The sequence below is a fragment of the Anoplopoma fimbria genome, chromosome 12 (assembly GCF_027596085.1).
Source record: "Anoplopoma fimbria isolate UVic2021 breed Golden Eagle Sablefish chromosome 12, Afim_UVic_2022, whole genome shotgun sequence".
In the NCBI taxonomy this organism is placed as follows: Eukaryota; Metazoa; Chordata; class Actinopteri; order Perciformes; family Anoplopomatidae; genus Anoplopoma; species Anoplopoma fimbria.
In genome coordinates, this window is record NC_072460.1 from 12557725 (window position 1) to 12571369 (window position 13645).

A 13645-nucleotide genomic window follows, 5' to 3' on the forward strand; every position below is an offset into this window, starting at 1 on the left:
CAAACGAGAGAAATCCACAGGCGTATTACAGTAGTCAAAATATCTCATTGACTTCCGGGATATGAAAGGCATTTTTCAAAACTGCATACCGTTCGTGAATTGTTGAAAAACTGTCCACAACGCAATGCTACAAACCTTTCCCGAAGAATTTTGATACCGCAAACCAGATTTTCCCATTTGCAGTTGGCCAGACTTAGTTAGTGTTATCCTATGCTTTTAAAAATGCTCATAACACTTGACATGACATTGACTGACATGAATAACTAGCCACAGCTTCATAAATTTCCCTCAGCAGCTCTGCATTGAACTATTTTAATGCTTTTTAAATAAAAGCATATTTTCTCATCATTTAAAATGTGTCTGTCCCATCAGCAAAACAGTCGTGTTGTATACACAGAGCCTCTTCAGCACTGAAAGCCTGTGGAGCAGCGCTGTCCAGAGCTACACAACCATGCATTAACAATCCATGCAGGTTGAAATGGTCAAGACTGCCGTCTGCACAGCAGCCTGCATTTACAGCTCTTATCCCTGCTCTCATCACCACTGAGACAACGAGAACAGCTCTCTATGTAAAAGCTCTCACTGTGGTCTGTCCCACTACTCCCTCTACATCTGTGCTTTCACAGGCCTAAATGGGGACACCAGCAACAAGCTATTTCATTCCTTACACACCTTACTAGGAGGGTCGTACAGGATGCTGCTAATTCCTGACGGTTTCATGCTAGATTTATTTTTGTACTTAGAAAAATATCCATTGAATTGTCTGAGAGGCATTTACATCACAAGATTTAACGTCACACGTTGCACATTTCCAATTTGGACAAAATCAACATGTGCCTAGAGATAGTAAAATCAGACAGATGTAACACCATTGTAGTTGCATTCTGTTTACAGGTGAAAAAAAATGATAGCTTGATGACCTTGACTGATAATGTTTGTCCGAAAGCAAGATAAACAGTAGTGGAAAAAAGATGGATGTGCGCTAAAAGGTTCAGGAGAAAGTGAACAGCGAAGTGTCCACCTCTTCTGAGGGGTGTTTGGTTTACGGGGGGGTGAGGGAAGGATTCAGCAGGAAGCCCTGATAAAACCATCGTGCCCACCCCCCCTTCCCCGAGACCAAAGAGGCGGGGGCTGGGGGTCGCATGTGAGGACTGTAAGCCAGGAGGTCTCCGCTCACATGACTGAGCAGCTCTTGGTCTTCTCCTTCTTGAAGGTGGAGGAGAGCAAGTCCGACTTGCTGGGCAGGTGGAGAAGTCTTTTGGAGAGGCGGCGGGTGGGGCTTGGCTTCGGGAGAGGCTGCAGCTTGTTGATGCAGGCCATCGCTGCGGTGCGAAACACGCTGTGGATGCTTTTCTCCGAGGTGAACGCTGAGCACTCCAGGTAAGCTTCTGCACCCAGCTGCTTGGCCATAGCAGCACCCTGCAATAAATGTGATGAGTGATGAATGGTGCTGTTCATAACGTCCTTTAATACATTTTCTATTTGCACCAGGGTCACCATGTAGTGTGGAGTTCAGGAAGAAATGTCCTGAAAGCTCATAAAATGGCTGTGTAATTAAAAACAAGGACACATGCCATCATTGACTCTTCTTGGCGAAAAAATATCCTTGAGGCCTTTGTCATCATAAAAAGACAAAAAATAAGTTTTTCAACCAATAAATAGGCCTAATATTATATTATAATATATTGGTAATAAAGATTACCAAAATGATACTGAAGTACATGAGTACATGCTAGCTGAAAATAACAGCTCCAGTGTGCTGATATGAAAGATGTGATACATATATCAATATTCATAGGTAACTGTCATTAATTAAGCCTCAAAATTAAGAGTTAAGTAACTGTACTATTTAAGTGTGGTTGTCATACATGTTTTGTGACTTGTTTTTATTTGGCATTGACTATATTCCTTACAAACTCTTTGTGTTACTTCATTTGTCTCACCTGCTCATAGGTTATCGGAGTCTGTTTCTGATTGGACAGCTCCATCAGTGTACAGACATCCGTGCGCAGGTCGGTCTTACAGCCAATGAGCAGGATCCGTGTGCTCGGACAGAAGTCCAGGATCTCAGTTTTCCACTGTGGACAGAAAAAGACAGTCAGTTCAGTGGATCCATTTAGCCAGAGTGTACGAGGGAATTGCTGATATTAAGTATGTGACAAATGTACACAAAGGTGAATCATGACTGTAAAGTAAAGTACGGAAGCCATTACCTTCTTCAGACTGCTGTCCACAGTGTCAGGACGGCTGATGTCAAAACACAGCAAAACTGCATCTGAGTCACTGTAGCACAGGGGCCTCACGTTATCGTAGTATGGAGAACCTTAGAGGGCAGAAAACAGATAATTACACACGTGGATAAATGACAAGCAAAATTTTGAGAACACACGCAGGCATCTGATATAAAGTAGCTCCATGTGCCATCAGTGCATTCATGCAGCCTCTTTTGACCACAGGTACTCAAAGCAGAATGATGCTGATATGTGAGACAAATGTTTCAGAGGAATCTTGCACAGCAGCCATTTTGAAATATTGCTGAAGGTTCTGAATTTTTTTCAAATTTTCATGTTAAATGTTAAAACACTTCCATTCTTTGTTTCTCTATAACTTGTATTGTTTCTGAGTGTTTGATGGAAAAGGGCCTTTTGGTATTTCTAAAACTTTGGTGCCACATTAAAAGGCATATTTTCTAGACTAAATTTGCATTTGTAAAAGAGTCAATTAGTGAATTAATGAGTCATTTATTTTTACTGAAGATTGTTTCCGGATTCAATTGCTGTAGCAACAGGCTGTTGGTCAGTGCAAAAAGGGTGATCCAGCAGCAGAGTGGCAGAGGCAGAATGAGTGAGCTGCAGGGATTATGTGCAATCGGCATCACTTCTCCTGCTGAGCCTCACTTTGCTGTCCCTGAAACTGCTCTCTCCTCTGCTCCTATATCCTCTGCTGGCATTTCAGAGGGAGAGAAGATGACAATCGAGCATTAAATCCTCATTGATCTTCTCTTGCAGTAGATAACGCTAGTGGAACTGTGGGCTCGGGGCAGGCAGACGCTCCCACTCATGCTCAGAATCCTTAAGTAAACCACCCACCCCCCCAAAAATCCTCTGCTCGGCGCGCAATACCTTCAGTCCCTCTGTTACCACAGCAACAGCCTTGGAATCCACCATCTACATCAGGCATTCCTCCCACCTCTCTATAAAGGCTCGCTTTAACTGCCAATCAATCACTTTACACCGCAAACTGCCCACCCACCTCCTGTTGGGGACATTCCTCTGCTCTGCAACAGAGTTGGGGACCACAGACATACATCCGTCACACACAAAGACACAACATCGCACTAAATTACACACAGACTCACTATTTAAATTTGGCAGCAGCCAGAGGTCTGTGATCAGATGAAACAGAAGAGGAGCAGCTCAATGGGATTAACATGTTTACTTTAGGCTCCGTGTGAATCCCAAAAGGGATTCAGTGTTCCTCTTATAGCTACAGATAACAAAAGCCGTCTGTGTAATTACTCGTTAGATATTACACAACCATCCTAATTGATTTACAGCATAGAAAACAATGCATCAGAAGGAAACATATGAACAGGCACACACAACATGGATGTGTGCATACAGATCAGTTTCATGAATACTTAATGATTTTCCACATTATCAAAGGGTAAAACTGAATTTGCCAGCTGCCAGGCACTGTGAGTGGAATAATGACAAGCTGCGATGAAATTCCTTAGGGCTCAATGTCCTGAAGAAAGTAAACATCGCAGCAGAGGAACAAAGGGACTTGTTGTATTAAAACTCTGTTTCTAAGCCTTTGGATTAAAAAAAATGACAATACTGTTAAGTAGCAAACTAACTGAAACATTGTGATTAAACTAAATGATTTACTACGGCTGTGTTCTTACAGACGTCAACACCTTAAAAATGTAAATTACATTATTGCCCTAACACCATTTACACCTCGGGCAGAGTAGAAGAAGCCACGCTCATCTGTGAGACAACTTTGCGTTTGCTGACTGTGAAATCAGAACAATTAGCACCACTGGGATGAGTGTGTGTGTGTGTGTGTGTGTGTGTGTGTGTGTTTGGTGACTCTGAGGTGTCTCATAGAAGAATCAGAGGCAGAGCGCTCTATAAATCATCACAAAGCCAGGAACCTGGTGTGATTCTGCATTAAATGACCACTGATCTAAATGCAGCAATCGATGGAAAGCTGCACAGGGGGCCCAAAAGCCTTTGCAATTAAAGCTGACAAATGAAATACCCCGTCAAAAGGGAGGGGAGATGGAGGGTATGTCTAGGATGTTTTTATCTTCAAAGAAGTCCATTTTTGTATAAAGGATGCCGGAATCAGTGGGCATATTTATCGCCAAAGGAATAAAAAAAAAAAATGGTATGAATGTGTAAATATTAGTATTTGAAGCTCCACAGCATGTTGTTTGGGTACAGTAGCAGCTTTGGCAGCACTCTCCAGACACTCCAGGACCCAGTTTCTAATCCTGAAAGAAATATCTGTTTCTATTGTGTCAAGAAAAAGCCAGGAGGAGGAGAGGAGGGAAAGCAGGAGTGTAGCCTACTGAGGTAGATCACAAAGAGCCCTCCTATGCCATTAATCCTTCACCCCCCGCAGTCTGATATCACTGAGTACCAGTCTCTGTCGCTTTCCCTCTCTTCCCTCTTTCTCTCCATTGCGAATCAATACACATGCAGAGCCTGCTCCAAATACCCCCTTTCTTCCCCTTTCTCAACAGCATGCCTCGACAACAGATGGAGAGTTTCTGAGGCATAAAACATGGAGAGTAAGGCTGACTAACGGGGGAATGGAAGGAAAAGAAAAGAGCATAACCAAACTCCTGCAGCTGAGCTCAACTCCATCCGTCTTGATGGTGCGGTACCCAGAGCTAAGTGTCGAGGTGGAAATTGGGCCAGACCAGAAGTAGGCTTCGCAGGCCTAGACGACGGGCCTTGTGTTTGCGTGTACAGGTGGGGGAGGGGAGGATCTGCTTTTTTCTGTGTGTGCATGAGTGAGACTGTGAGGGTATTTTTCTGCATGTGTGCTCAATCAACTGAGCGACATAGCCTATCTTCATCATTAGCAGACTCCTCTAGAGTGAAAATTCAGGGGTCAGACAGAGTAATGATCCAGTGATGGGATGACTCACAGATTTGGGGATAAGAGTAGCCCTGCTCCTCCACCCACACTCAGCCGACTGAGAAGCTGTGCTGCTGTTGTTGCTGCTGCTGCTGATAACTACGGACTTCACAGCCAGAACAAAAAACACACGACATTGCGTCAGACGGTTGTTCCTTGGTTTCACATGCCAGAGCCAGTCAGAATCACTACTGAAGACCCCTGCAGTGAGAGGGAGGACGGCCCTTTGTTCCTGAGCATTGCCACGTTGAGCTGGTAACAAGCTTTACTTTGTAACTTGACACTGTCAAAGCTCATCCAACTCTGGATTTTGATGTTGGCTCAAACAACAGATGGTTTAAAAAAATGTAAAGCCCTGATATCCATTGAATTAAAAGTGTATTCTGCTAGGAAATACCAAGCCATAGTCAGAGGCTCAGAGGTAAAAAAAAAAGAAATATGTTAGTAGTCAAAATGTTTATTATAGCACCAATCAGTTCAGGCAATTCATCTGCCTAGAATAATTCGCCTTATACTTTATTCTACTTAAAAACTGAATTAGTGGTGAAACGTTGTCAATTAAGTGATTTGATGCAATGTTTTATCATATAATTTCATAATGGAAAAATACCAATAAAATGGTTGCGACCCTAAAACGGACTGAACCCTGAATGACTAATAGCAAGGCATTACGCCATATATCAGTCATTTCAAATTTACATTCTAACATTGAATTGGTAATAGACAACTATCGTGGTAATCCATTAACATGATTATTTTCTCTTAACAATGCCTCTCCTTTTCAATCATAGAGATGGTATCATCAGCTTAAATGGATATTGGGTTCATTACAAATCAGCTTCATTCATTAATCATACAATAAATGATTACCGTGTATATACAGTATCTTCTTAAACTCAAAAGCTTTATCAGCAAGACCATTCAACCTGAAATACATTACCCACTATCACCATAACGAGTTTCATTATTCACTATTCATGAGTTATAGCCACTGGACGATATTCGCCTTCTCCTCTTTGTTCCTCCCCCCCACATGTCCGATACAACCAGGCTGATTAAAACCGGTGGATTGATTTTGGCCTGTAAATCCATGGCGGGCCGGGAGAAGGAGCTGCTTGCCATGTGGAGTTAGGGATGAAGTCAGTCCAATCAATAAAGGGGAGTCCGGATAATGAGAAGACCCTCTCAGTGTGGGGGGGCTGAAGCAGCACAACTCCAAGCAATTAGAGCAAATTCCAGTAAGAAGAAGAAACTGTACGGTGTGGACAACAAATAGCCCCTGTGTGTGTCGTCCATTACCTGCAGCCTGACATGAGATCCATGAGAGTCATCTATAACAAATGATGGGGGAGGAGGGGTGATATAAGTTCTCCTCTCAGTGAAAATTCAGTATTTAAATTAAACCTAAAGTGTGTTGCAAATAAAAAATATTCAAATCACCACAAATAACTTTATGTGATGCCTTTTGTGGCTAATTTAATCTGTTAATTCACAACTGACTGTAAGGCACACTAACTTCATTACTGGGTATGTTCATTGTTCCCTGTGATGCAAATTAGCCACTGACTAAATGCAATTTTAGGTTGTGCGTTGGTAACGAGGAAGCGACAGAGAAATGGGGTCACAAGAGGGAAGAAAAGAGTTGAAACAGTGAAAGATGGGCAGGAGAGAAGTGTAAACTGCACATACAAGTAAAAAATATGAAGAAGAAAAGAAAGAGAGAAAGCGAAAGCATGTTAAACTCATAGGGTCAGTCAGAAAGGGTGGCCCAGTGGACCTATTCAGAGTGTTAATCCTCTGCATCATGCTGTTCTAGTGGGTGACCCGCAGCAGCATAAGGAGGCGAATGCAGGTCACCAGAGTTTCTGAGCTGCCTCCTGTCTGTCTGCTCCAGAAAACCTTCCTGCTCAACAGGATGTCTCTCTGCGTGCCCATCATCCCTTTCCTGCTAGCCAAACCAAAAGTCCACAGTCTGGGATTAAAAAGCTTGGATTTGGTCTGGGGAAGGAATTACACTCACTTTTTCCCTGTCGCTTTTTGATAAGGGGGGGTCTGCGAAAACACAGTAAATACATCTCACACAAGTGGGTCTGTTACATAAAGGATTTGTTGCACACAGACACACGTATGCAACACAAATACACAAGAGCCAACTTGCTCGGCCACAGTGACATAGTGATACATCCGCTACTAGTGTGGATGGAGAGGAATAAATGGGCTTAAAGAGAAAATCATTGTGCGGTGAGCATGAAGGGGAATCAAACAGGTGCTGCAGACCCGTGTTCACAGTATCCAGGTCAATACACAGAACAGCAGATCCCCGGGGAGATCCACACTGACACATTGACCCTCTTTTTCACGCTTAGTGTAAATGAACATATGATGCACAAAGTCAGCAATAACAACAAGTGAAGCGGAATAATCCCTGTCTCTTTGCCTAGATTCCAGTGAAACACATTCAGCACAGAAATGTACTTGTAGATCTGTCCATCCTTTATCTTTCCATGTGCAAAAAGCATCAGGTGATATATGAGGACATTTAATCATCTGACTTTTAGAAAATGAATTATGACTGGACTCAGCAGTTCAACAAGTGTGCATATTTTGTGTGCCCCTGCCTCAGCTATGGAAGAAAACAAAGAGTATGAAACCTGCCCATTGCCCTTTATGTCATCAAACACCACAATCATCGTATCTCCTTTATTCCAAGATGGAGAGGGTTTTAATAATTACATGTCTTGCTACAAAAGAAGAATTTCTAGGAAGAAATTCTAAGACGCAGCTGAGACAGACGCTCATTAGATTCACTGCGCATTGCCTGATATTCTCATTCAGTGCTGCAGGCAGAAAGGCAGACCATGATAGGCCGGATAGACAGAGAAAATGTGATCAGGTACCTGAAGTGTCCCACAGACTGAGCTCCACTCGCTGCTCCTCCAGCTCCAGACAGGCTGTGTAGTTTTCAAATACCGTGGGCACGTAGGTCTGGGGAGAAAGACACAGCATGGTGCCATTAGTGGGGAGGCGTCTGTCTGTCTGTCTGTCTGTCTGTCTGTCAGATACAGGTAATGGAATTAATCTGGCTAAAACATTTTTTTATTTTTTCCCCCCCACTCAATTTGAAAGAATTTCGGATCAATCAATCATATTAATCACTGCAGCTGCAAGAAATGTTGCGCACACCAGTATAACATGAAACAGTCATTAATGTGTTAGGAATATAATTCCATTGGTCATAAGATAAAACAGCTGATGCCTCTAAAAGTATTACGGTAAATGCATTCAAAATAAACCAACAGGACAAAATGTTTTGAAAATGCGCATGAAAACGGACTCTGCCTGCAACATGCGCACCGTTTTTTTTTCTGCCATATTCAATCATTTTAAGATAACTTAGAGCTCTGATTATCAACACAACTACAGAACAGCTGTATGTGCATACATGTTAAGTAAATGTTCCACTAACAGGAGCCACATTAGAACATACCTCTGGATAGCAATCCTTCGCCAGGACTTGCAACATCGCCGTTTTTCCGCATTGCACGTCTCCGACAAGAACCAGTTTACATCTCACCACCAGCGGCTGTGTATTTCTCCTTTCCTTCATGTTGTCGGTGATGGCCCAGTGTTTGTTGCAGAAAATGTTAAAAATCAAGAATCAATACAACACAGAAATCCTGACAGTGTGATCAAGCGTCCCGGTGGCTCTCGGAGGATGCTTGCAGTTGATCTGATTGAATTTGCCACTGCGGGTCTATATAGAGGCGAGCAGCAGCCAATAGGAGCTCAGCATTCCAAAGGCTTCTCAGTGCTGTTTCTCAGAGAGCAAAGGGAAGGATGGTAGAACAGCTTAAACAGGGATTTTCTAAAATATTCCGTGCAGAATATACAATGCAAGATTTTATTGATGGAGGCGTATCACTTCTCAATTAATTTAATGTAAAACTGTTTAATTGAATTTGTTATGGTTTATGAAACATAGTAGCCAGCGTCAGGCCGTCACTGCAGACTTCTGTTTTTGTCACCTGTGGGTCCTGTCACTTGGCCTGTTGCTAATTGATGAATTAGATTGTCGACCGGCTGGATCAATAGCATAACACTGGCTGAGGACAATGGGACTGATAGACCAATCCACAGTAGACTAATTAGTTTGCTCTGATCTGCACTAGAGGGTCAAGTCAATTTAATCCAAACAACTCAGAATCCACAACTGGTCTGAAATGACCTGACTCTGATTTAGCAGGTCATATAAAAATGTATATAATTTGCTTTGAAATGAGAAAGATTTGTACAGAATCGCTTGGCAATGATGTTTGATTTCTCACAAGTGGACAATTTCCTCTAAAATTTAACATTTCTTGTTTACAGTCACTCTGACAGTCTTCTAAAACAGATACATCTACAATTCAAATAATGTTTCAGTAAATGTTTGCTGATCAAAAGGCAGTGTGGCCTGTGCTTAGTAAAATAGAATCACGTTGACTTGCAGTGGGATGGTGTGAGGCCCCCTGATAGGTGACCAGCTTTCAGCTGCCCAGAGGGTCACGTCAGAGGTCTGGAGCTGGTCAAACCCCTGGAGAGACACAAAGACAGGGACTTCACACCATGAAGGTTAATACTGTATGGAAACAGCATCTCATTGTAAGGAAAAGGATGATTAAAAGATAAAAGTAAATTAGCTGCCTTCCCATGTGTCTGGCAGCCTACTAGCTAATTTACTTACTGTTGCCAATCAGAGCCGTTGTTGTTTTTGCCCCAGAGGGTCAAACCAATTTGCCTTTGTTCACAAACGGCCCGTATCATTCACTCCTCGTGCCTGGATCGGTCTGCGTTTTACAGTCCAATATGTCTTGTTGCCATCATAGACAGCTCTGAGTTATGGAGGTTGTGTCTCCATGCAGAGGAGAAAATGTTTTGTATTGCTTTAGAATTTCATTTCCACCAACAAAAATATTGAACCAATGCACTTTCTCTGTCTATTTATATTTTTTTGCTGCGGGAATAGCACGTTTTTAAGTGAATGTTGTGAAATGATAATAATTACAATATATGTTGCAAAAAAAGAGGAACTTTGTTGCAATACAATTGCATGTTTAGCGTTTAGAGTTTTTTTTATTTCCCTCAGACTCAGAGTAGAAAACCCAGTAATTGTTCTGATTTCTGGTGCTGAAAGAAGTAAATAAAGGCAGGGTCCAGAAAGAAGGGGGAATTTATAAAAAGAAGCAGCTGTATCCCTTCAAAAATGATTGCTAATAAAAAAATGTGTTTAACGTGGCTAGCCAGTTAAAGTAGCAATATATGACATTCAGAGCATTAACATAGCAGCTAATAACTATTGTCTATGTGAATATAAAGTGGACTAATGTATACCTGAGCATAGACTGATGAATGTATGTTGTAATCCGAGCTTCTGCTTGCTTTATTGACATAGCCAGGCCGGCCGAGCATGCTTTAACACCATTTTAGTGCATGTGAGCATGTCCCACTGATTAGTTCGAGGCCGCTGCTCTGCACTGCTCTCATACAGCAGTTACAGCTGAAACTGTACCCACCCTCCAGTTCCCCCTCAGGTTAAAACTGTTAGCTCCGTCAGCACGTTTGCTATAGTTTGTACTGTTAGCATCATTGAATACAAGCTCAGGTGATGCCATGTTGAGAGTCGTTGAGAGGCAATCGAAATGCTCCCAGTCTCATATATTGCACTGCTGATTTTATACTAGTTAACATTCTGATAAATGAAGTAGCACTGCCTAAAGAGTCAGAACCTTTTTTGTAAATAGATAGTTATTAAAGTTTTCGTACTTCTATGTTGTAATAAACTGGGCTAGCACCTGTTTGGAAACAAATTTACTTTAAATCAGCAAATAAAACATGATTTCACAGAAAACTTATTCGGTTATCATTTATGATATAGTAATAAATGAATCCTTTCTTGGTGGAGGTTTCTAGCATTTGATGTCTTTTCTCTTTTGTCTTATACCCAGGGTATAATGGCGACCTAAAACTGTTGTATAATTTTCTAAAACCTTACAGTGACAGCTTCACGCAGTAATTACATAATGTGGTGAAAGAGGGCTGAAATATGCTGAGATTACAGATTTGCAACCTTAATAAATCAATGTATTACAAACAATAAACACTCCTCATGAACGAGCCTCACATTTTTGTGATATGTTACTGATTGGTATTAAGAAAACTTTAATACAGGAAGACAGAAACAGTTGAGAAGAGAAGTTGCGGATGATGAACTCTCTCTAACCCTTTTAAAAAAACCTGCAATGCATACATAGATGCCTGTGTAACCACCACAGAGCCCCGGACCAGGAGAGGCAGGTGGCTGTGAATAATCATCAGGCATAAAGTGACACCTTCCAATATGGTTGATACAAGAGGATGAGAAGGAGGATATGGGGGAGGCTGACTTCTGGCATAATGAAGCATCGACGCCTTAAACCATCACACCTCCATATATTTGATGACAGTGATGGTAATTATCATCAACACAATGAGAGAGTGATAGCAGTTTACACATGGCACTCAGGAAAATAGACAAAAGCTGAGTCACAATTTTTCTCACAAGATTCTCAGACAGTTAGAAATGTGCAGTGGGTAACTTCCTTATTTTCCTGCCACAAGCTCATCATCAGATGGTGTTGTTACCCAGGATTTGTAGCATGACTTTCAAACGTGATGTTCAAGACTTAGACACGTAGCAGCAGTTCAAAACAACTTATGGTAGATCAACCAAAGAGGGAAGTGATATTAGGCTACCAATGGATGAAACGTGGTATTAACAGTAGACAGATGGTAAATGATGATCATGTCCAGATAGATAATATCATGAATTTCTGTAGGAAATAGTGCGCAAGCTGAATCTGAATGAATGGCACACGGGTGCAGTACTGAATAACTTGAACAGATTGAAGTAGCATGTTTGGACAGATTAAAGAGATTTGAAACATGTCACAGGTCCGCAGTTCTCATACATGTTCAATTATCTCTGAACTCTCCTTGTCTTCTAAATTTGATAAAGTTGTGCAGCGCCAACACAACATCCCAGTTTAGCTTTGTCGAGGCCAGAAGTATGTGTACAATCCAAACCTCACACCCATTTTATTAAGGTACCAAGAGAAGAACATTTTGACCTCAGCCAACTTTGATCCAGGCTGATAGTATTATCACACAAATAATAAATCACACACCACAATTCATAACATTAATTTTTTGCTATTTAGCATTACAGATCTTTAGCCAATAGCATGGAGTGGTTCGCCAAATACAGCAATGAAATGCAACTTGAACACGCTTTAAATGACAAAACCCAAAACTGATAAGATTGCATCCGTCTACTTTGGTAAACATCTCATTCCAGACATTGACATGCTTAACTGCCTTCACTATTCCAAGGCTTTAAACATGATTTTGAAACCTGACTGCAGGGATTTTCTCAACCACAAAAGCGTGAGTGAGGTCGGGCACTGTTTCTGAGCGAGAAGGCCTGGATTGGATGGGGTTGAGGTCAGGGCTCTGTGCAGACCAGTCAAGTTCTTTAACACCATACGGAAAAAACGTTTTTATTATAGATCTGTTTTGTGTATGAGGGTGATGTCATTTTGAAAAAGGAAGGGGACGTCTCTAAAGTGTTGCCACAAAGCTGGAAGCACATGAATGTCTAAACTATGTACTAACTGTAGCATTGATATTGATCTTAATTAAAATTAAATTAAACTTAACCAAACTGTGAAATCATATATATATATATATATATATATATATATATATATATATATATATATATAGAGAGAGAGAGAGAGAGAGAGAGAGAGAGAGAGAGAGAGAGAGAGAGAGAGAGAGAGAGAGATGTATACTGCTTCCACCCAAAAATAATGGAGGCACTGAATGATAAAAAAAAATGTAACAGCCAACAAGTGTCCTTGTTACCTCATTGTGCAAGTTTCCTAGGGACTGATTTTTGGTAGTTGTTTTTCTAATTAAAATTGTTCATAGTGAAGTCTGGATTGGAAGAAATTTTAGAGACAGATATCTCAAAACTAGCTGAATTCCACTAGTGGTAAGTGAGAAATGTGTTTTTGTTTGTAATTAAAGTGACTTGACCCTTTACATAATTGTTTTAAAGAGGGACAAAGTCCTCACTGGGTAGTTTTCTTGGACTGATTATTCCACAGCATGCTCAACTTGAAGGTGCAGACTTGCAACTTCTGCCCTCTGCTGGTGGTTATGAGTCACCAGGTAGAAATAAAAACAACACAGACAGACATGTTACTTAAATGTTGTTGTGTTTTATTCACCCCCTCTTTCAAATGTGCTATAGACAAAATTTGCACCCTGATCACATCATCATCAGACACTGTTGGATATCATTTGTATTATCGGCTTGGCAGAAACCAGGTGAAATGTTGACATCATCTTCATCAAACCAGACAACTTGTTCAATATTGGAGGTGGGTACAGCATAGCGTTAAGTGCATTT

General features: G+C 41.3%; 1 protein-coding gene across 1 annotated transcript; it reads right to left on the reverse strand.

The window, feature by feature from the left end:
* Positions 1-1173: 1173 nt before the first annotated feature.
* Positions 1174-8761, reverse strand: rnd1b (Rho family GTPase 1b). Its single transcript, XM_054609695.1, has 5 exons — positions 8642-8761; positions 8052-8139; positions 2214-2323; positions 1944-2078; positions 1174-1419 (listed from the first exon to the last, which is right to left on the reverse strand). Exons 1-5 carry the CDS (start codon positions 8759-8761, stop codon positions 1174-1176), a joined length of 699 nt encoding a protein of 232 aa, XP_054465670.1.
* Between the last annotated feature and the right edge of the window lie 4884 nt (positions 8762-13645).

Excerpts from the sequence above, each read along its gene's own strand:
- rnd1b (XM_054609695.1), bottom strand. The coding sequence starts at position 8,761 with ATGAAGGAAAGGAGAAATACACAGCCGCTGGTGGTGAGATGTAAACTG. Across the intron at positions 8,140-8,641 it reads CGAAGGATTGCTATCCAGAG|ACCTACGTGCCCACGGTATT; the intron begins GTATGTTCTAAT and ends CTTTCTCCCCAG. Across the intron at positions 2,079-2,213 it reads TGGACAGCAGTCTGAAGAAG|TGGAAAACTGAGATCCTGGA; the intron begins GTAATGGCTTCC and ends TTCTGTCCACAG.